The sequence below is a fragment of the Pseudochaenichthys georgianus genome, chromosome 17 (genome assembly GCF_902827115.2).
Source record: "Pseudochaenichthys georgianus chromosome 17, fPseGeo1.2, whole genome shotgun sequence".
In the NCBI taxonomy this organism is placed as follows: domain Eukaryota; kingdom Metazoa; phylum Chordata; class Actinopteri; order Perciformes; family Channichthyidae; genus Pseudochaenichthys; species Pseudochaenichthys georgianus.
Genome location: NC_047519.1, coordinates 9,980,186 through 10,001,040, shown reverse-complemented (window position 1 = coordinate 10,001,040; position 20,855 = coordinate 9,980,186). Strand labels below are relative to the sequence as shown.

Here is a 20,855-nt window from a genome sequence, read left to right as displayed (position 1 = left end):
GCTGGATGTCCTTGGGCTCTTTGCTTGGTTCATCTTACTGGGGGCAGCTACATGGATGTTGGTGCAGTCCACAGTCATTGTGCAGTTGAAGGCAGAATGGATGAAGGCAGAATGAATGAAGGCAGAATGAATGTATTATTGACTCCGAATGAAGCACAACTTCATGTCATACAATACATTAACTTTATTTGTAATTGTGTAAAAACATATGAGCATAATGATTAGCAAGCAGGACCTGCAGGAACAGAGCACGGTGATGGATGGAGCTGGGAAGAGAGAAGAATAAAGAAAACAGATCAACTTCATTTTCGGATATTAAAAATTCAATTTCAAAACAAGTTGCCGCTCCTACAGTTTTCTAGTGTGTAAAGATGATTTCACTTGACCTATGCAAAATATCACACTCAATACATGTGTGTCTCTGGGGGGTGCATTGTGCCTTTGATGTATATAAATAATATACCATAACCAAATACTATTACGTACAGTGGAAATCAGGTTGCCAGAGCAGGTCAGTGTGCATGTTCCTCAGGGTCTCAGCAGTTACAGGTGAGGGAAAGGAAATAAAAGAGAAAAAGCTCAGTAACAACACTTTAAAGTAACAACACTTTGAATAATTATCTCTTCTAATCATTTTCTCTCAGTAATCACTCAACTACTGTCTTTCCAACAAACAGATTGCCTCACCCTCACTGTCATCACGATGAAACACGTCCAGAAGAATGTCATGCAAAGCTCCCTGCCTGCCTTCCACTCTCCCTGACTGCTTCCTTAGCACCCGGTGGATGGCGCAGTAGCCTACTCTTAAAATGTTTCACGAAATACTTACCATCTACTCTTACTCTTACTTCATGTAATAAAATAATAACTTCATGGTAAGGCTACTAAAAGTGACAAGGCTAAGTAATGTAATGCTAACTAACGTGCTCGCTACTCGTCGCTACTAGCTAGGTAGCTAACTTTGACTATATGTTCCATGCACATGTATATTACCTGATATATTTGGTCCAACGACTCCTGGTCCTTTCATCAGACGGGAAGCGATAGAACGAGCAAGTGGTTTGATCACGTATGTGATTACAACCTGGTACAAAGCACACAGGCATCTTGTAAAAGTGAATTTATTTTTAGCAATCTCTTATTTATTGGAGGGAATAAATCGGTTATGAGATCTTCTTCTTCGCTTTAATTACGAGTCGCAACCACTTGGAGCATTATCGCCTGTGACATCACTTACGCGAGCCAGAATGGGATTTGGGATTTGTAGTCTTTGTAGTCGCGTATTTTTCATAGTCTTATATTTCAACAGTTTTACGACAAAATGTGACTTTTTTGACATGGAACTTATTGTTTAAGATTGACAAACATCATATGTGTAGTTCGTGGCACAATTCAAACGGGATCAAAAGATACGTGTTCTCTCTCCATTGAATTCAATGTTAATTTTTCGCTTCCGGGGTCCCATGGGCCGGAAGTAGATGGGCGTGACTTCGCCTCTCTATACGATCCGTCTCCTTGCTGCGGTCTGCAGCCAGACTCTTTATTATTTTAGCTGGGCCGGCTCAGATGATTGGTCGTGCTTTTTACAGCGACACGGCTTCCACAGATGAATTGTTTGTATTTATTGTCAAAGCATTTAATATATTCATTGCTATCGGGATGTTAAGAGCATTCCATGGAATATAACAAAAATGGCTTCTGAAGTGAATTACCTACCATCGCTTAAATGTCAGCTAAAAGAGCAGTGCATTTGCTGTAAAGATATTAACAGTACTTAATGTCAGTTTAGTAAACAAAAAAACATTAGCTAACAGACTAATTTCCACCACTCATGGACCACACCCACCTTTTATTGTGAAAAACTGGGTGACATACTGTCGCCCTTTAGTCCCTCTATCTTGTCTTTCTCTCCTTTCTCTTCTTTTCTAAGAGCCTGACTTTGTTGGTCGTTGAAACATGGTACAACACACGTATGTAGGCTGTACTAGCATCCCTCCTCACATGCTTTCACTCTCTGCAAGTGCTGGTGCCGCACCTGGTTTGGAGGCAGGACCAAACCATTACACGTAAATAGAAGGGGGTGTACAGAGGCTTTGGGTAATTAACTTTTGGTAGAAAATAAGTTAAATGAATCGTAAGTTTAGTGAGTAATTTATCAATATAACGTTCTATTAATGTGAATTATTGAGGATTGATGAAAGGTTACTTACATTTTTTTCTTAATGTTCTGAACATTTTGGGGCCCCTGTCAGTCACGGGCCCTTAGAATCGTCCTAATTTTTCACCCCCTTACGGCCATCCTTAATTCCGCTTTCATCCTCCTTTAACAACATACTTCACATTCATCCAGCTTGTGACAGTAGTTGTTGCATTTTTGAGACTTTGAAACTTTAATTACCACTGTTGCGCTCCCCCCTTGTGTGTGTGTGTGTGTGTGTGTGGGGGGGGGGGGGGGGGGTGCAACTTCCAACAGGAGTCATTTGGGGGGGCTCTTGGGAAAAAAGGTTGGGAACCCCTGTCCTAAATGATAGGAAAGGAGGTTTCAAACTTCCTTTATAACCTCCTTTAGCTTAGGAACCACTGGACCTCCCTCACCGAAAGGAGAGGAGAAAATGCTGCCCCACAATGCCTTGCAGCCGCAGCATTTGCCATCACACAACAGTCGGCCGTTCACGGAAACAACCGATTATGACCGAGAAATGATATCATGAAAGTTACGGTGCTTATTAAGCTTTTGAAACGTATGTGTTAAGTTGCCAAAGTGCTTTGTTTTGAACGTTCATCAGTATTATAATCAAAAGGAGAAATATGAACGTTAGTTTTTACTGAAATGATCAAATAAAGTCAACATTTCACAGTCTTTACTGAGCTGTGTGGAGTTTGGTCAATTTTAAAAAGATGTTTGAATGGTGATATAAGTTTCTTTTTTTATTTCAATTCCAACTTTGGTAATGAATAATATGTTTCTCTGTTGTCCACGTTCATAAAGCATAAAACAACAGCATCAGAGCATGGTGCAGAGTCTCTAGATGAGTTTACAGTAGTCCCTCGTTCTTATTAAACATCCATGTTGTAGTCCGCTGTATAGAAAACTGTAGTTTCCATAGTTTCCCCACAGCAGCAGACGCACAAAATGACGTCCGCTGGCGCATCATAAACACGTCGGATAGTGAAAGTGCATTCGGATTCTCCAAAGTACCGCAGTCTCTTCTCCCAAGTCCTTTTGAATTCTCCTGTCCACTATCCCTTAACCCCGTGACGTTTCACTCAGAGGTCAAGGAATTGACGATAGGGTTAGAATTTAGGAGCTGATTTTTGGATTATCCGACCGCAACCCAGGTCCCCTGCAGAATATGTCATACAGAACAACAGAGCAGTTTAGACAGAACATATGTCATGAGGTCATAGGAAAGTCAGATTATAGGTGATAAAAACTCATCATAATCATAATATAGAGGTCAAAAAGTAATTGAAAAGAATGTCGAAAATGTAATCGTAAAGTATTTCTAAAAATATATTTTTTAAAGTCATAGTAGGCCTATAGTATTTAAAAAACATGGAAATAAAATCCTAGTATAGTATTTCAAAAAATATTGAAAAGTAGTTTAGTATGTCATAAAAACGTTCATTCACAGTCCCAGCAACAAAAGTAGGATTGGAAAATAACACCATCGAGCACTCACTCATTTCAACCTATGTAATCTCATGTTCAGAAAGGCCAAATTAAAGCCAGTATAAAGAAAAGGAAAATGACAAGGGTGGCCAATAACTCAAAAGTGAGTATTGAAATGGAATAGCATTAAAAAAACAAACTCTTTAATATTCTTTAATTTTATTTGTCAAATATAAAAATGCTCATAAATCACAAAATATAATTATAAAAACAATTGAAGGCACTTGGTCTTAATTCAAAAATAAAGTACAATTAGATAACATTATTTAAAATATTTTTGCAGCAAAAATGTATGCTAACAGAATAGTTTATAAATGAAACAAAACAGAAAATACATATTCTGTTTTCTGGACGTGGTTCTTCTGGTCGGGTCGAGACTCGGGGGATTATGCCTTTTCTGTAAAGTTTGATGCAACAACACATTTGATTAAGCTGCATCTTTTTCACAGGTGTTTACATATTTAAAACCTCTTACTTGTTTGCTCCTGCGTGAAAGTGATGTAGGAGTACACCAGACTGCCTGCAATGCTTGGGAAACAAAGAGAAACACACGTCAGACAGAAACAGCAGCCAGCGCCATGACAGCACTGTTTCAGTCCTGGGTGTCGTACCTGATGTTCAAACCTAGGAAGTTAGTCCAGCTGAATATGTAGTCTCCTCCGAACACCATCCCAAGGTACGTCACAAGGATATTCTGCAGGAGTCAGAGAGAGAGTCGTTACACACATCTGTATTTCTGGGTATGGAGGGAGGGAGGGAGGGAGGGAGGGAGGGGGGGTGGGGGGCAGGTGAAAGACCTACCTTAATACAGCCCACGATGGAGGTGGTGAGTGCGGAGTTGTACTGCGTGCACAGCATGATGGAGTACATTAAAATGAAGCTGTGAGACACAGAGGAGTTAGACAAGAGCTGCATTTTGGGATATACTCTATTAAAGGCTACAACAATTATGTTAGAAACGTATTGACATGACGAAAAGTAAGGAATATTGACCAGGATTCCTGCACAGAAAACCCTTTTAATAACCGGTGGGTAAAAGGCCCAAACTTGGGTATAGTTATTGTAATGCCCCTCCTACAGCACTGGGGCAACATAGTATTCAGTGGTGTGCAATACAAATGTCATCAGAATACTAATAGTCTAATATCTGATGAAAAAAAGTCATTAAAAAGTAATTGTATGTTATTATATAAATCATGTCTTGTAGGGGTGTAACGGTTCACAAACATTTCGGTTCGGTACGAACCTCGGTTTTTAGGTCACGGTTCGGTTCGGTACGTTTTCGGGAAAGCAGAAAAAATTATCACAAAACATAACATATTTTTTTTTAATTATTATTAAACTGTGAATAATGTATTCACTCAAATAAATGCAAAATATAATAAAATAAACATTAAGGTGCAGCATTTCGATAAACTGAAATAATCTGTATTTGAACTTTACTGTACTAGTACTCACAAAACATAAACTATTAGTTTAGGGTTTTTAATTATTATTAAACTATGAATATTCACTCAAATAAATATAAAATAAAATAAACATTAAGGTGCAGCTTTTCGATGAACTGAAATAATCTGTATTTGAACTGTACTGTACTAGTACCTAAGCAGCCAGTTTGACATTAGGACTTGCTTGTCATTGTATTTTCATGTTTTTTGAAAGAAAGATGAACTTGTCCACATTGCTTGCCGAAAGGGCAGATCTGCTGGCACTAACAATGTCTCCTGCTGTGGAGAACACCCTCTCGCTAGGGACAGAGGCAGCAGATACAGCCAGGTAGCGCTTTGCTAACATGGCAACATAAGGATATTTGCCGTTTGTAATAGCTCTGGCTCGGTCTGAACTCTCTGCGAGTGGTGGAGGCTACATGCTAGCGGGAGTTGGGTTTGCACTGCAGTCTTTTGGTACCGGTGATATTCACGTTCGGGTGATGCCTTTTCAAATGAGTGTGCAAGTTTGATGTATTGCCAGCCGCGTAACCAATTTTAGTTGAATAATGCCGACAAACAGCGTTGGTTCGGTCCACCTGTCTTTGTCCGTCATCCTTGTTCGTAACTGCGAAACCAAAATGTTCCCAAACCGGAGACTTCAATGATGCTGGAGGATTTTCGAGCTCAACTTTATCTGCGTTCGCCATTTCGACAGTTCCTCAAATTACTGATTACATTTGAACGCATCCCTCTGACCAGCTCGTCCAATGAAATGACTTGCTCGCTCTATGACGCGTTGATCACAATGGGAGCAAATTACTCTGAATGCTGCGACGCAGCACCTGAGATTACTTCCAAGAAGTTGTTCACGTTCTCAATTTTTTACGTTTAACGTTAAATGCGTTCGGTACACTTCGGTACACAGGTGTACCGAACCGAAGGGCCCGTACCGAATAATTTCGGTACGGGTACGTGTACCGTTACACCCCTAGTATAGTATGTCGTAAAACAGTTATATTAAGTTTGTCATAAAAAAGTTGTTACAAACCATAGTATAGTAAGCCAAAACATAATACTGTGCTAGGTCACAAGACAATTCATTTCTTTTTTTCTATACAATGCTGTTATTTCCTGATATTTTCAGGAATACCATAATATTACTTTTTTTCTCATATTTTCAACAAAGTATACTATGTTGTTTTTCTAATATTTGTAAACATAGGACTTGTGTTTCTCTTTAAATGATATAAGGCAACATATAGTACTGATTCACCGAACTGTAGCTTGCTCTGAATTACTTTAAGCAAAGTACCTTTCAAGTAATGCACATTTATCTGAAAACTATGTTGTCTTTTTTCTTATTTTCAACAAATTATAGAGTGGTGCAGGGAGGACGTATTTACCCAGAAGTAAGCTGCGCTTGGGTTCCCTCGACAAAAAAGCAATGGGATTTCTCCATAGGATTTTGGAAAATAGCTGGAAATAAGCTCTGTGGAAAACGAACCTGTTAGATAAATGCACGTTTTGTTCAGCCGGATAATATCCACGTCTACCCTACTTTTATAATTTTCGAATCATAAATCTAATCGCCAGAAGCAAAATACTAACGTTATGCTATAAACGAACTACAGCAGGGTCGCTGCTTCAACGTCACGCCAACTTAAGATCCATATTCAAAACTACAGATTCTAAATTGTACAAGTTGAAGCTTTTGTTTTAACAGTTTGCAGGAGGCTTGCTTTCAAGCAGAACACGGCAAACAAACTTAGAGGGAGTGTTCGGTGTAATGACGTACAACGTCCTCCACAACTTCTGTAGTCCTATTCAGCCACTTGGTAACAACCATCGTTTTTCAGACACCTAAACTCTTCAAAGATCACCAGTGGGGTCACTGCTGATGGATTTAATGTCGTAGAACAAAACCTGATCCGTCTCTTAAATTTGTGTCAACCACAGACCTTATTTGGAGCTATTTTCCAAAATCCTATGGAGAAATCCCATTGGCTCCGAGCCGAGGGAAACAGTAGTGGTAAAATGCTGACTCACTTCTGGGTTTTGGGACTCGTCACTGCGCCACTCTATACTATATCGTTTTAATGAATATTCTTGAAATGGAATACTATTACTTTTCTGTTTTTTGTAAGTCATTAAATATGCAATCTATAGTACTATTCGTCCGACAAAAGTAGTTATTTGACAGGCCTAATGAATAAACAAATGATGGATAAAGAGTTTACCCCATGACGCAGGAGAGCACAAACTGCATCACAAACAGCTGATCAGACCATCCATCAAACTCCAAGCCCTGCACACAAACACACAGAGAAGACATCCGCTTTAGTTGTCCCAAACTAAAATAAAAATATAAACCTGAATTTATTTGCGATAAAAAAAGCAATCCTTACCACTTGCAGGTCCCCTGAGAAGTAAGCGTATGCCGCAGTGGGGAATATCATGATTAAAGCGTTGTAGTACAGAAGCCCATATTTGCCGAGCTCCTATGGGAACAGCAGAACAATCCTTCACAAACAAAGCAGCAAACAAACATCGCACACAGTGAGGGGGGGGTACAACTAGGAGCTCCTCACCTTGGAATCAAGTTTCTGCTTCGTATACACCCCACCGGCCGCTGTCAGAGCATTGTTCAGCATTATGCACATGTATCCTTCAAGGTCGAAAGCTAAATCGGCGCTACAAAAACATGTGAGAATAAGACACTGTGAATCGGATAATACCAGTGTTTTGTGTACTGGTATGTGGAAACGCGTTACAACGGCCTGAAACACATCCATTAGGAGGAACACGCTGCACACTCAAACCAATGTAAATATAAACAAATGTGCCAAAACACATGCAAATGAAGAAACATCTTCACCAAATTGCAAAACATGCGCAGCATTTACTAAAAGCGTTGCATAAACAAAACGCTGCAAGTAAAAAAACTCAGCATGAAGCTGAAAACACCACGCATCGTTTCTGAAAGTGTAGCGCGTTTCTCCTAATGGACGTGTTTTGGGCCATTGTTGCGTGTTGACGCCTTTTGGCCACCGTATTTGGGGATATCTTACCTTGCAGCAATAAAAGCCCCGAATATCATGGTAAACACTGTAATCTTGATTGACGTAGAGAACGTTTTCCTGCCAGGAGAGGAAACCATTTTTTGTATTATTTATTGGCGGGTGAAAGAACAATCTTGTAAAATATTAATGAGGAAACTTACTTCAGCAGGAGTCCCTCAAACACCATGGTGAGGAAAATACTGAACCTCCTCAAAACTGTAAACATGGGTAGACTAGGGAAAGGGGAAAATGTGGTTTAATTTGCAATTTCCTATTAAGGAAAAGATGTTTCATATCATTCATATTTTAAATAAAAGCTCTAACTTGAGTCGTTGTGTCCCAAACAGCCCTGATATCTGATTCCCGACATACAGTAGAGGCAGTGGAAACATCTGGAAGGACAAAAGAAATGTTGAAAGCAGTAGTTTTGATCGTATTCTTGTGTATTACAGAGAATTCATTCACAGTGTCACCTTGCGAGGTATACTCAGATCCGTATCTGGAAAGGAGATAATGCCAAGCGCCTTCCCGATCCTCAGAACTACGACTGTAGCCAACATCTGCAGATATATGGAAGCACCCACACACATTCAGGAGAGGCTTCTCAATTCTTAAATGTCCCCTCCTCGACTCCTCGGTCCTCCGGTAGTGACCCGGAAATGGATTTCAGCGCGCCATGTTGAAGGACATCTCATTTCTCTAAATGCACTTCGAGGACCGAGGATCGAGCGTCGAGGAGGCTCTCTGGAGGAGCTCTAACCGAGGAGACACTGATGGGTCCTCCACGGCTGCATTTCCGGGAACGGTGGAGGCGTTACGCACGACCGGACTTATCTCAGCCAATGACAGCTCTGCATGCATCCCTTGGATATTATATTAGTAACTGCTTTCATCGCAACGCGATGTTTACAGCAGTGTGAGGTCTGTGCAGAAAGCAGAGCAGTGTGTAAAATATATGTCACTCAGTATAACAGACCTACTCTCTTTATTTGCTTTAGTTTAGTAGATAGGCTAACTACAAACAAAGAGTCGATATTTTTATAAAACCATTTAGTGCTTCACATAATAAAATGCACAACGGCTGTATCCTGATTATGCTTTAGGAGCTGTGTGGTACAGTGTGTAGGTGTGTGCGTGGTAAAGTGTGTAGGTGTGTGTGTGTGGTACACTGTGTAGGTGTGTGTTGTACAGTGCGTAGATGCGGCGGATAGACGGGTCTCAGTTGGTTTGGTGTCCTATGCTTACTTGTAAATACAACTTTAGGCCCATAATTTCAATTCCCCATTTCAGCGACCAGAGAGAGGGGGGGGGGGGGATATATCCAGTCTATGATTGTGTTACATTATTATGAGAGTGCTCTCATACTTGTTTGAATCTGAAATTGTATATATTTATATATGTGTGTGTGTGTGTATATGTCTACATCTGTAGCCTGTTATTGTCTCATTATACCGCACTGTGAATGAATCAAAGTAAATATATAAGTGGTCATGAACACATCTGTCCATCAGACAGAGGGCTGCTGTGCCTCCTGTCATCATTAATGGACGTCTCTTTAAAATGACCGCTCAGAGGAGAGGAGTTCTCATTTCTCTAACCGCCTGCTGCTTCCCCTCCTCTCTCCTCGGTTCCTCCGCTCACATCTCCTGTGGGCGGGACTAAGTCTCGAGGAGGAGAGTAGAGGAGGGGGAATTTAAGAATTGAGAAGCCTCTAGGGTCTGTTCAGGAGGACAGGAAGTGTCTATGACCAGAATAAAGACACACTTACCTGGCCGAGTCCGACACATGTTGACGATGGAAATCTGTCCAACACGTACAAAATGGTATGATTTAGGAAAAAAAGTTTGTTTTAGGCACAAAAAGGAAATGAAAGACTTTTAGATTTAGCGTTTTGCATTCTATAATAGAATTGTTTGGTTGCATTTGAAAATAAAGTAGTAACAGTGATTGAAAGTGAATTTGATAAATAACTGTACTAAAATACCATGTCAATAGAGGTACTTGTATTTGAATACTTAACATAAAAGCTATTTGGTGTTGACTTTAAAAAAGCGTGACCGACCTGTTATGCAATATAAATATTTGTTTCTTAAACAAACATAGGGTAAAGTGAGGAATAAGCTGCACTTTGGCCACATACAACATGCCAACACATTAATGCACATTGTTGTTCAGTAACACTGAAAGATTCATTCTGCTGCATGAACACCTTTACTTACATTTAGTTTAGCAACTTTTTATGTAACTTTTAGCAATTAACAGACAACAATTTAATATTAGAGAAAACAGTAAATGGCAAAACCTAGTTTACCAGTAACAGTATTCGTACATAATAGTCATAGTCATTGAACTGAGTCTGACTATGCCTCAGTGGTAACAGCAGACCAAGACCCTGTGAGTGAGTGGACAGGGAAAGCGTTTAACTGCTTATGAATTCAACTTTTTTCTTTAGGATAAGAACAAATGTACATACTTTGCTTCATGACATTTCCAATGCAGGAGTATCACATTAATAGAGTATGTTTACATTGTAAAATGTATACTATTACACAAATAATATGTTTAACACATTTTTCCTATAGTGTTTAGAGATATCTGAAGATGATATAGTTGACATTTTGAAGATTTTTCTCTGAAGATTGTACATAGTTTGAAGTGAAGGGGGGTCGGGGGACATATTGCTTCAGTATTTATGTAGGTATACAGTAACTTAGTACATACTTCTATTCTAAATATTGTACTTGGCGTTCCACTGCAGATCTTGTAACATTAATGTTATAAGACAGATGTGTAAGGAAGACTTTTTCCTGAGTCCAGAATTTCTAAATAAAGGTATTTCCCCCTGCTGTCATTGCTCATAAAGTGTCCGAAACGCAGCTTCCGCTAGGGTAACTTGAACTTTGCCCCTTTACCTGTAGCTGGTGAGGACGCTTTTGTTGACAATAACGATGATGAATGAGCTGACTCCGTAAAACCCCGCAGCTAACAGCCTCAGATACACCGAGTCGCTGTCACCGGAAGTGGCTGTGTTTGTTGCGGAGGATGGTCGTGCAGATGACGGCTTTCTGTCTCCGAGCTTATGTCGCCGTCTGTGCGGCTCAGCCATTGTTTGAACACTGTAGACGTTTCTAACGGAAGCCCACGAGTTCTGCTGCGCATGCGTACAACTATCTGAAAGACGATATCGGTGAAGACGGAAACGGAGAGGGAATCATCTTGACTCCACGTCATACTTTGAATATTCAGGGAGATAAAAAAACACAGACTTTATACTTTTTTTTATTTACAGTCTATAGTTAAAACGCTAGATAGAACATTGCTTTTTTCAGTACGTACATATTATCATATTTTGGTGAGGACATTTTACCTAAAGAACACGATTTCTTATTAAAATTCTGCCATCCTAATTTCTCCAACAATACATTTTAGCCAAATGTTACAGTCATTGCAATTATCAATATATTTAAACAAACATATCTTTAAACACTATTACATGAAAAACCTGTAATAAATAAATTAAACAAAATGACTAATTCATGCAAAATGTCTAATATCAAGTTTTGTCTGGGTTCTCGTTTGCTATATATATATATATATATAAAAAAAAAAAATTGAGTTCATAATTCTATTCAACAAACTTATTTGTTGTTTTTTAACTATTTCATCCATTTCCTTAAGACTGTCCAAAATGCATTGTTAAAAAAATATTGTTCAACTAAAGTAAAATAAAACATTGGAGTATTTAACACTGTTTTAGTTTTAAATACTTTAAAACACGCCTGAAGTTACTTTTGGAGAGTAATTTCTCGAAATACATGTAATTCTTGCTTTTAAAAATTGCACTTTACATATAAAAAACAGTTAATGGAGTACTTTTATTGAGTTTGTTGTTTAAAATGTTCTTACTCGGGACAGCCTCAATTTTTATGTTGCACATTATCACCGGTGCCTGTTTCAAATCGGCGACTTTGGTTTAAAAATCTCACTATTATTGACAAAACATCATTTTATGTAACTACGCAAAGAATGGTTACATTTACAGGTAATACGACTAAACGTTATGGTCATTCTGGAGGCAATAGTGTGTGGTGCTGGTGAATTTAACCAATCAATTTTTATACATTAACATTATAAACATCTTCTCGGTACAAATTAAAAGATACATCAACATTAAAGCCATGGAATGAAGGATGATGTATTAGTAAAATGCCTCAGTTTTAGTTAGTTGTACCGAAAATAACTAGAAGCTTAAATAACACTACGATGGTTGCCGCTTCAAGCAATGACGAGAGTCCAAAGCACGTTTTTTTTTTTACACCTTTAAAATCACAGTAATGATTTTAAACAACCCAAACAGCCATTGGCAGAATACATGTAACACCTCTAAAGCGATTTATTAGAACAGGGATGTTTGCAGAGAAAGTTTCACTGTCATGTGGCTCAAACAGAAAGAAAGAAAGGCTCCAGCCGTCTGTATCAGTGCATCAAGCCAGCAAGTGTTTGCAGAGCACAGCATGTAAAGCTTTCAATTCTCTCCTTTTTAATAACCCCCACCTAATGTTAAATAACACTCGGTGGATATGCTGACACAGGGGGCTAAAGCTCCGTTAGCCTATATTACATTCTGTAGCTCCAGATTGTTCCAAAAATGGCATTTGTTTCAGACAAATTATGCATTGGTGCTGGTTAAATAAAAATAAATAAAAATAAAACGTTTACAGAAGAGGGGAAACAATCTTTAGAGAACTGGTGCCGGTAAAACCAAGTGCTTCAAAAGACATTCGAGATGCTCTAAGAGCAAAGATATGTCCACAGTCTATGTTTCTCACTCGGGCACCGCGTCCACATAGCGCTTCTGCCTGGAAATATATTGTTTCTTTCACAACTACAACCGACTGGATAACTAACTCTCACACTTTGGCCGAATGAGCTTCAGCACTCGGTCTGACAGCTGTAGAGCGAGAAGCACGATTTGTATAATGAGAAAAAGTACAGCACTCGTAGATGTTGTACATAGTAAAGTACAACACTCAGCCAGTGGCAGCAACAGTTAAGGCCGACCTGCCAAGCTGCTCCAACAAATCCACTTTTTGGTTCAGTTAGGGGCCCTATTAAGCTCTTTATCTTTCTCATACTGCCGCACCTCTTTTCACCCTCTGTCTGAAACCAGAGCCCAGTCTGCTCTGATTGGTTAGCTGGCCGGCTCTGTTGTGATTGGTCAACCACCTAAAAAGGTGTCCCGCCCCTTACCCTATCACGTAAAAAGTGTCGGAGCACTAGCCAATAGAAGCACGACTGTTACGTAATGATGTCACTAAGTTACAGTCCAATGGTATACACTACAGGAAAGGGAAAACCACCAAAAGCATAATCGGTAAATATTATAAAATACAACTGAAATGACTGTTAAAAAAAGGTAGAGAATTCAGAAAAAAGCGCTATGTGGACTCAGGCCTTTAAATCTTTACCATCACTTCTCAAAAGACTGTATGAACTACCTCAGGTGAGAGGAATACTTCAATTCTAAGTAGCCAGCTGTCAAATTCACTCATTCATTCTTTGCACACACACTCACAGCCACACACATAACCTTAACAACAAAAATACAATATGTGCTTAGTGGTCCAGAAGTAACATTAGCAGTCTGTATGACCTACGAGGACCAACCTAAAAAAATATACACATTGGGCCGTGGGACACCGGTAGCACATCTGGATCAGGGGCAACAAAGCATCACTAACCACTGGTCCACCAAATAATGGCAAGCTATCAAAAAACTGGAATAGAGGCATTTACCTTCACTGCACAACAAGCAGAAAAATACCAAGCTTTTAAAGTCACTGCCTGGTTACCCATCCAAAATGTGTGCCTTGCAAAAAAGGGGATGGGTATTCAGAATCAGAGCGATGACACTTTAAATGCAGTTTAAGCCATACTCCAATAGCATGGTAGTAGATATCTAGGACACGTTTCCTATGTGGTGTAGTGCTCCCACATCAGTGTGTATTACTGGGAGGAAAACACTCCAGTACAAAGTCTTTTCTAAGATCACCCTGTAATACTGAGCTGAAGTCATGAGGGGCATAAAAAGCACAAAAGCTTTCGAAGGTGGGGGGGGGGGAGATACACACACTTCAATCTAAATCGCAAAAATGCATTAATTTAAGCAGCACAAAAAATATCAATAAAGTATGTATCATCTCTGAAAAGAAACAAATAAAGAATGAAAACATCCCTGCTTTCATGTTCCTAAATACAAAACTTCATTGTAACAAGAGGTCCTTTTCCCGCCTTTTGTTCTCCTTTAAAACAGGTCATTGAGAGTCCTCTGGTGGTGCGACTGGTATGGGATGACAGTCTCTTTTAAGTAATTTAAAATCTTTTTTTTTCTCTGTTTTTTTTATATATTTGAAGATGTGGTGAGCATGCAAGCCTCGTAGAGGAGGGGCCCGGAAGGGGCTGCTGGTGGAAGAGGGGGGGCCTTCAAGCCAGTGCGGGGAAGGCCTCAGGGTCGTCCACGTTGGGGACGGACACTCCGCCAGCCTGGGGAGAAACACAGACACACCAGGACACATTAGGAGAGCTGTAATCAGTCCATTAAATACACATTCTTTTATAATATTATTTTTTAAAAAACATTCACTTGCTGTGTTTGTTGAACTCTGTCTGCAGAAAAGTTATTATTAAAGTTGCTATAGGTCACATGTTGCTTTAACTTAAAGGTCCCCTATTATACTGCTTTTCATCAATATATTACAGCTCTCAGATAAATACAAACATGTCTCTGAAGAGTTTGGCTCAAAACACCAAACAGATCATTGCAGCATTACCCATAATCCCCTCTGTTTCAGCCCTGTTTCAAAAGTGCTGATTCTCTGTCTGTTACTTTAGATGAAAACAAGGAGCCCCTCCCCACGCCCCTCTGAGAGACATTTGGTTAAAACAACACAACGGTGCTCTAGGAGGAGATTCAAGTGATAAGGTGTGTGTGTGGGGGGGGTACCTTGTTGCTGATTGGCTAATGGTTACACAAGAAAAAAAATCGTTATGACATCATAAAGTGGCCAAAATCGGATCAGCTCATTTTCAGACAGGTTTTTATAGAAATGGATCAAAAAGAGAGAGAATCTTTGTTCCTGAAGCTTTCAGAGTGTCTTTCCACAGAGGGGACACATGTTGATGTAGAAGAGACATGAAGAAGAGGGGACACATGTTGATGTAGAGGAGACATGAAGAAGAGGGGACACATGTTGATGTAGAAGAGACATGAAGAAGAGGGGACACATGTTGATGTAGAAGAGACATGGAGAAGAGGGGACACATGTTGATGTAGAAGAGACATGAAGAAGAGGGGACACATGTTGATGTAGAAGAGACATGAAGAAGAGGGGACACATGTTGATGCAGAAGAGACATGAAGAAGAGGGGACACATGTTGATGTAGAAGAGACATGAAGAAGAGGGGACACATGTTGATGTAGAAGAGACATGAAGAAGAGGGGACACATGTTGATGTAGAAGAGACATGAAGAAGAGGGGACACATGCTGATGCAGAAGAGACATGAAGAAGAGGGGACACATGTTGATGTAGAAGATACATGAAGAAGAGGGGACACATGTTGATGTAGAAGATACATGAAGAAGAGGGGACACATGTTGATGCAGAAGAGACATGAAGAAGAGGGGACACATGTTGATGTAGAAGAGACATGAAGAAGAGGGGACACATGTTGATGTAGAAGAGACATGAAGAAGAGGGGACACATGTTGATGTAGAAGAGACATGAAGAAGAGGGGACACATGTTGATGCAGAAGAGACATGAAGAAGAGGGGACACATGTTGATGTAGAAGAGACATGGCGAAGAGGGGACACATGTTGATGTAGAAGATACATGAAGAAGAGGGACACATGTTGATGTAGAAGAGACATGAAGAAGAGGGGACACATGTTGATGTAGAAGAGACATGAAGAAGAGGGGACACATGTTGATGCAGAAGAGACATGAAGAAGAGGGGACACATGTTGATGCAGAAGAGACATGAAGAAGAGGGGACACATGTTGATGTAGAAGAGACATGGCGAAGAGGGGGACACATGTTGATGTAGAAGATACATGAAGAAGAGGGGACACATGTTGATGTAGAAGAGACGTGGAGAAGAGGGGGACACATGTTGATGTAGAAGAGACGTGAAGAAGAGGGGACACATGTTGATGTAGAAGAGACATGAAGAAGAGGGGACACATGTTGATGTAGAAGAGACATGAAGAAGAGGGGACACATGTTGATGTAGAAGAGACATGGCGAAGAGGGGACACATGTTGATGTAGAAGAGACATGGCGAAGAGGGGACACATGTTGATGTAGAAGAGACATGGAGAAGAGGGGACACATGTTGATGTAGAAGAGACATGGAGAAGAGGGGACACATGTTGATGTAGAAGAGACATGGAGAAGAGGGGACACATGTTGATGTAGAAGAGACGTGAAGAAGAGGGGACACATGTTGATGTAGAAGAGACATGGCAGAAGAGGGGACACATGTTGATGTAGAAGAGACATGAAGAAGAGGGGACACATGTTGATGTAGAAGAGACATGAAGAAGAGGGGACACATGTTGATGTAGAAGAGACATGGAGAAGAGGGGACACATGTTGATGTAGAAGAGACATGAAGAAGAGGGGACACATGTTGATGTAGAAGAGACATGGCGAAGAGGGGACACATGTTGATGTAGAAGAGACATGGCGAAGAGGGGACACATGTTGATGTAGAAGAGACATGGAGAATAGGGGACACATGTTGATGTAGAAGAGACATGGAGAAAGAGGGGACACATGTTGATGTAGAAGAGACATGGAGAAGAGGGGACACATGTTGATGTAGAAGAGACATGGAGAAGAGGGGACACATGTTGATGTAGAAGAGACGTGAAGAAGAGGGGACACATGTTGATGTAGAAGAGACATGGCGAAGAGGGGACACATGTTGATGTAGAAGAGACATGAAGAAGAGGGGACACATGTTGATGTAGAAGAGACATGAAGAAGAGGGGACACATGTTGATGTAGAAGAGACATGGCGAAGAGGGGACACATGTTGATGTAGAAGAGACATGGCGAAGAGGGGACACATGTTGATGTAGAAGAGACATGGCGAAGAGGGGACACATGTTGATGTAGAAGAGACATGGAGAAGAGGGGACACATGTTGATGTAGAAGAGACATGGAGAAGAGGGGACACATGTTGATGTAGAAGAGACATGAAGAAGAGGGGACACATGTTGATGTAGAAGAGACATGGCGAAGAGGGGACACATGTTGATGTAGAAGAGACATGGCGAAGAGGGGACACATGTTGATGTAGAAGAGACATGGAGAAGAGGGGACACATGTTGATGTAGAAGAGACATGGAGAAGAGGGGACACATGTTGATGTAGAAGAGACATGGAGAAGAGGGGACACATGTTGATGTAGAAGAGACATGGAGAAGAGGGGACACATGTTGATGTAGAAGAGACGTGAAGAAGAGGGGACACATGTTGATGTAGAAGAGACATGGCGAAGAGGGGACACATGTTGATGTAGAAGAGACATGAAGAAGAGGGGACACATGTTGATGTAGAAGAGACATGAAGAAGAGGGGACACATGTTGATGTAGAAGAGACATGGCGAAGAGGGGACACATGTTGATGTAGAAGAGACATGGCGAAGAGGGGACACATGTTGATGTAGAAGAGACATGGCGAAGAGGGGACACATGTTGATGTAGAAGAGACATGGAGAAGAGGGGACACATGTTGATGTAGAAGAGACATGGAGAAGAGGGGACACATGTTGATGTAGAAGAGACATGGAGAAGAGGGGACACATGTTGATGTAGAAGAGACATGAAGAAGAGGGGACACATGTTGATGTAGAAGAGACATGGCGAAGAGGGGACACATGTTGATGTAGAAGAGACGTGAAGAAGAGGGGACACATGTTGATGTAGAAGAGACATGAAGAAGTGTATTTTGCAGAATAGGTCCCTTTAACATTACGAAGTAAAGGTTGATTGCCCAATGTAATGGCCATACAAATATGACACCGTCTGTGTTTAAGTTTGTTCCCCATCGGCCTAGCTTTCAATGCGTTCAGCATCAACATCAGTCTGCCATCAGAGAGGAATTTGCTAAGATGCAACTCAACAAAATCGCTTACAAATCAAAACATTCTCTTATATTAGCTATGCCCAGGTAGCAGAACAACCACAGTAATGGTACAGTTGAAACTAAATGGCGAAAAAGCCCCTAATGACTGAGGAAGAAAGGTGAATTCAGAGAATGAAAAAAAAGCCATGCCTACTTATGAATAAAACTGGGTGCTTTACTCTGACTTTATCGTAGCACTGAGATCAGGGCTTCTCGTTTTTTGGGATTCTTACTCGTTTCTTGTTTTTGAACAATATTGCTAACAAGGTTTTTTTTTTTATTAAATGAGAACACTCTACATTCAATATGAAATGAGGATGCATTTGAGGCAGCTTTTGGTTATTTTTACTTTTTATAAACTGTAATTCTTACGTCCAAGCACTATCACCACCCAGTTCCCCCTGAGCGCTGAGCTGACAGCAGGTCAGCCTGTTCACGGCTCTGTTATTTCAGCCTCAGTGTTTCCAAGTCACTGCTCCACGCTCACTATCTAAATCCCCTGTGGGACAGTAGCTGTTATTGTTACCTTTTCAGGACGTGCTCCTCCTCCTCCTCCTCCTCCTCCGCGTGCCGGCCTGCCGCCGCCGCCGGCACCACCACCCCCTCCAGCTCCACCTCCACTACCCCCGCCTCCTCCTCCTCCTCCACCACCACCACCACCTCCTCCTCCTCCTCCTCCTCCTCCACCACCTCCTCCTCCTCCTCCCCCACGGCCTCCCCTGCCTCCACGAGCCCCGCCACGCCCGCGGCCGGGGCGGCCCAGGTCTCCAAAGTTGATCTCCAGCTGGGATGTGATGTCGTTGGCGGGCTTGCGGAAGTGGTGGTCACTGGACTCGTCGAGGGGGCCCTGCGGCTGGAGTCACATGACGCACAGGTTAGAAATCACAGCCGTCAGTATAGGGATGCATACCGGTATCCGGTATTACCGAAATACCGGTTACTGGTGGCTACGGTATACCGTACCGAAATCAGATCCGGTTTCGATACTTTAAAAAAATAAAAAATAAAAATAAATATTTTTAAATTTAATTTTAAAAGTGAGCCGTAATATCCTTAAACTCGGGCCCAAACCGTCAAATTACGATGTCAATTTCGACGTGAAACTCCACAAACAAGTTACTGTGGAGTGTGGGCTGCACCATATTGTTGACATCCGCCAGCCAATCGCGGGCCTTGCACCGGCTTTGGTGTATGTATTTTTCATTGTTTGTTCAATACTAGAAAGGTAAAAGTCCCACAAATGAACTGTGATGGGATTTGTTTTCTCTCACCAGTGAAGGCAAATGTTGATTTTAAAGATGAGATTTGTTTGTTTGTGCAATGCCGAGATCTCATGACCTTTATTCTATTATTTATTTGTTCTCTAGTCGAATCTCAGGTTTAACATTAATTATAACGGTCTGTTTGCATTGACAAGATGTGGCGGGTGTTATAAAAGATATTCCATAATCGGTTTTCTTCATATTTGTTATGTATTTTTCATTGTGTGTTCAGTACTAAAAGGTCCAAGAAGTCCCACAATTGAATTTAATATTCATTTGACATGTTAACTATATCGTAAAGCGCTTCATGGGAGTAATTGTGGGACGATACATTTTCAAAGTATCACGATATGTATCGGTTGAGTATCGGTATCGTGAAAAAGTCAACGATATGCATCCCTACGTCAGTACACACCGAGGAATGACATTAGTTTGTGTTCTCTGGCTTCAGTCAAAAGTCAAAGTCAACTTTATCGTCCATCTTCTGTGTGTGTGAGATTCAGACAGGGACATCGAAATGCTGTTTCTCACAATCCCGAGAAATATAAGTTAAAGTATCTAAAAATACCTACATAATCAAAACAGACACATATTTACAAATTCCCACATTAAGAGGCATCAATACAAAATATATATATAAAAAAGGCACAACAGTCAATATACAAAAATAACAGTCACTTATAAACGGATGAAGAGGAATATATTACAGTTAAACTATGTACACTAGTGCCCATAGCAGCGTAGTTAATGTACGCACCAATACTAGATTTAGATTCTTGATTCATCTGGAGCCACCTTAATTAAAATTAGAGCTGCACAATTATTTTTTACATTTTATCGGAATTGCAATTGTGGTGCTGAATGAGTCCTGAAAACTATAGGTTACTTACATAACCCCAGTTCTCGAGTAACATGAAGTGAGATGTCTCACTATGGGATGCGCCTCATCGCGGAGCAAACAGAAGCATCAATCTCATTACGCCAATCCTGATTGGCTGGTGATTTTGACATCAGCGTCAGGGAATTCACCCCCTATAAGTATATATATATAAGTCTTTTCCCCTCTCTCGCCAAGTGAGGTTCTTACCCTCATTACCTCTGCCCGCCCTACCACCTGTCCTCTGGACCCTATCCCTTCAAACCTCCTTCAGACTATTGCTCCTGATATTCTACCTTTTCTCACCCATTTCATCAACACTTCTCTAACTTCTGGTCACTTTCCAAACAGTCTC

At 40.7% G+C, this 20,855-nt stretch overlaps 2 protein-coding genes across 2 annotated transcripts in view; both read right to left on the bottom strand.

Moving 5' to 3' along the window:
• Nucleotides 1-2,967: 2,967 nt before the first annotated feature.
• Nucleotides 2,968-11,311, bottom strand: LOC117462417 (nucleotide sugar transporter SLC35D2-like). Its single transcript, XM_034104644.2, has 13 exons — nucleotides 11,075-11,311; nucleotides 9,931-9,964; nucleotides 8,636-8,722; nucleotides 8,487-8,554; nucleotides 8,324-8,395; nucleotides 8,172-8,240; nucleotides 7,692-7,794; nucleotides 7,509-7,601; nucleotides 7,341-7,408; nucleotides 4,475-4,553; nucleotides 4,285-4,367; nucleotides 4,149-4,201; nucleotides 2,968-4,070 (listed from the first exon to the last, which is right to left on the bottom strand). Exons 1-13 carry the CDS (start codon nucleotides 11,266-11,268, stop codon nucleotides 4,060-4,062), a joined length of 1,014 nt encoding a protein of 337 aa, XP_033960535.1. The 5' UTR covers nucleotides 11,269-11,311; the 3' UTR covers nucleotides 2,968-4,059.
• Nucleotides 11,312-11,425: 114 nt separating this feature from the next.
• LOC117462003 (SERPINE1 mRNA-binding protein 1-like) overlaps nucleotides 11,426-20,855 on the bottom strand; it is a 33,242-nt gene continuing 23,812 nt past the window's right edge. Inside the window, exons 8-10 of the mRNA XM_034104026.2 lie at nucleotides 19,073-19,214; nucleotides 18,888-18,964; nucleotides 11,426-14,705 (exon numbers count right to left, since the gene is read on the bottom strand). Of these exons, the coding sequence (XP_033959917.1) occupies nucleotides 14,646-14,705; nucleotides 18,888-18,964; nucleotides 19,073-19,214 (279 nt within the window). The 3' untranslated portion in view covers nucleotides 11,426-14,645. The remainder of the gene's footprint in view (nucleotides 14,706-18,887; nucleotides 18,965-19,072; nucleotides 19,215-20,855) is intronic.

Excerpts from the sequence above, each read along its gene's own strand:
- LOC117462417 (XM_034104644.2), bottom strand. The coding sequence starts at position 11,268 with ATGGCTGAGCCGCACAGACGGCGACATAAGCTCGGAGACAGAAAGCCG. Across the intron at positions 8,723-9,930 it reads CATGTGTCGGACTCGGCCAG|ATGTTGGCTACAGTCGTAGT; the intron begins GTAAGTGTGTCT and ends ATATATCTGCAG. Across the intron at positions 8,241-8,323 it reads TTTGAGGGACTCCTGCTGAA|GAAAACGTTCTCTACGTCAA; the intron begins GTAAGTTTCCTC and ends CTCTCCTGGCAG.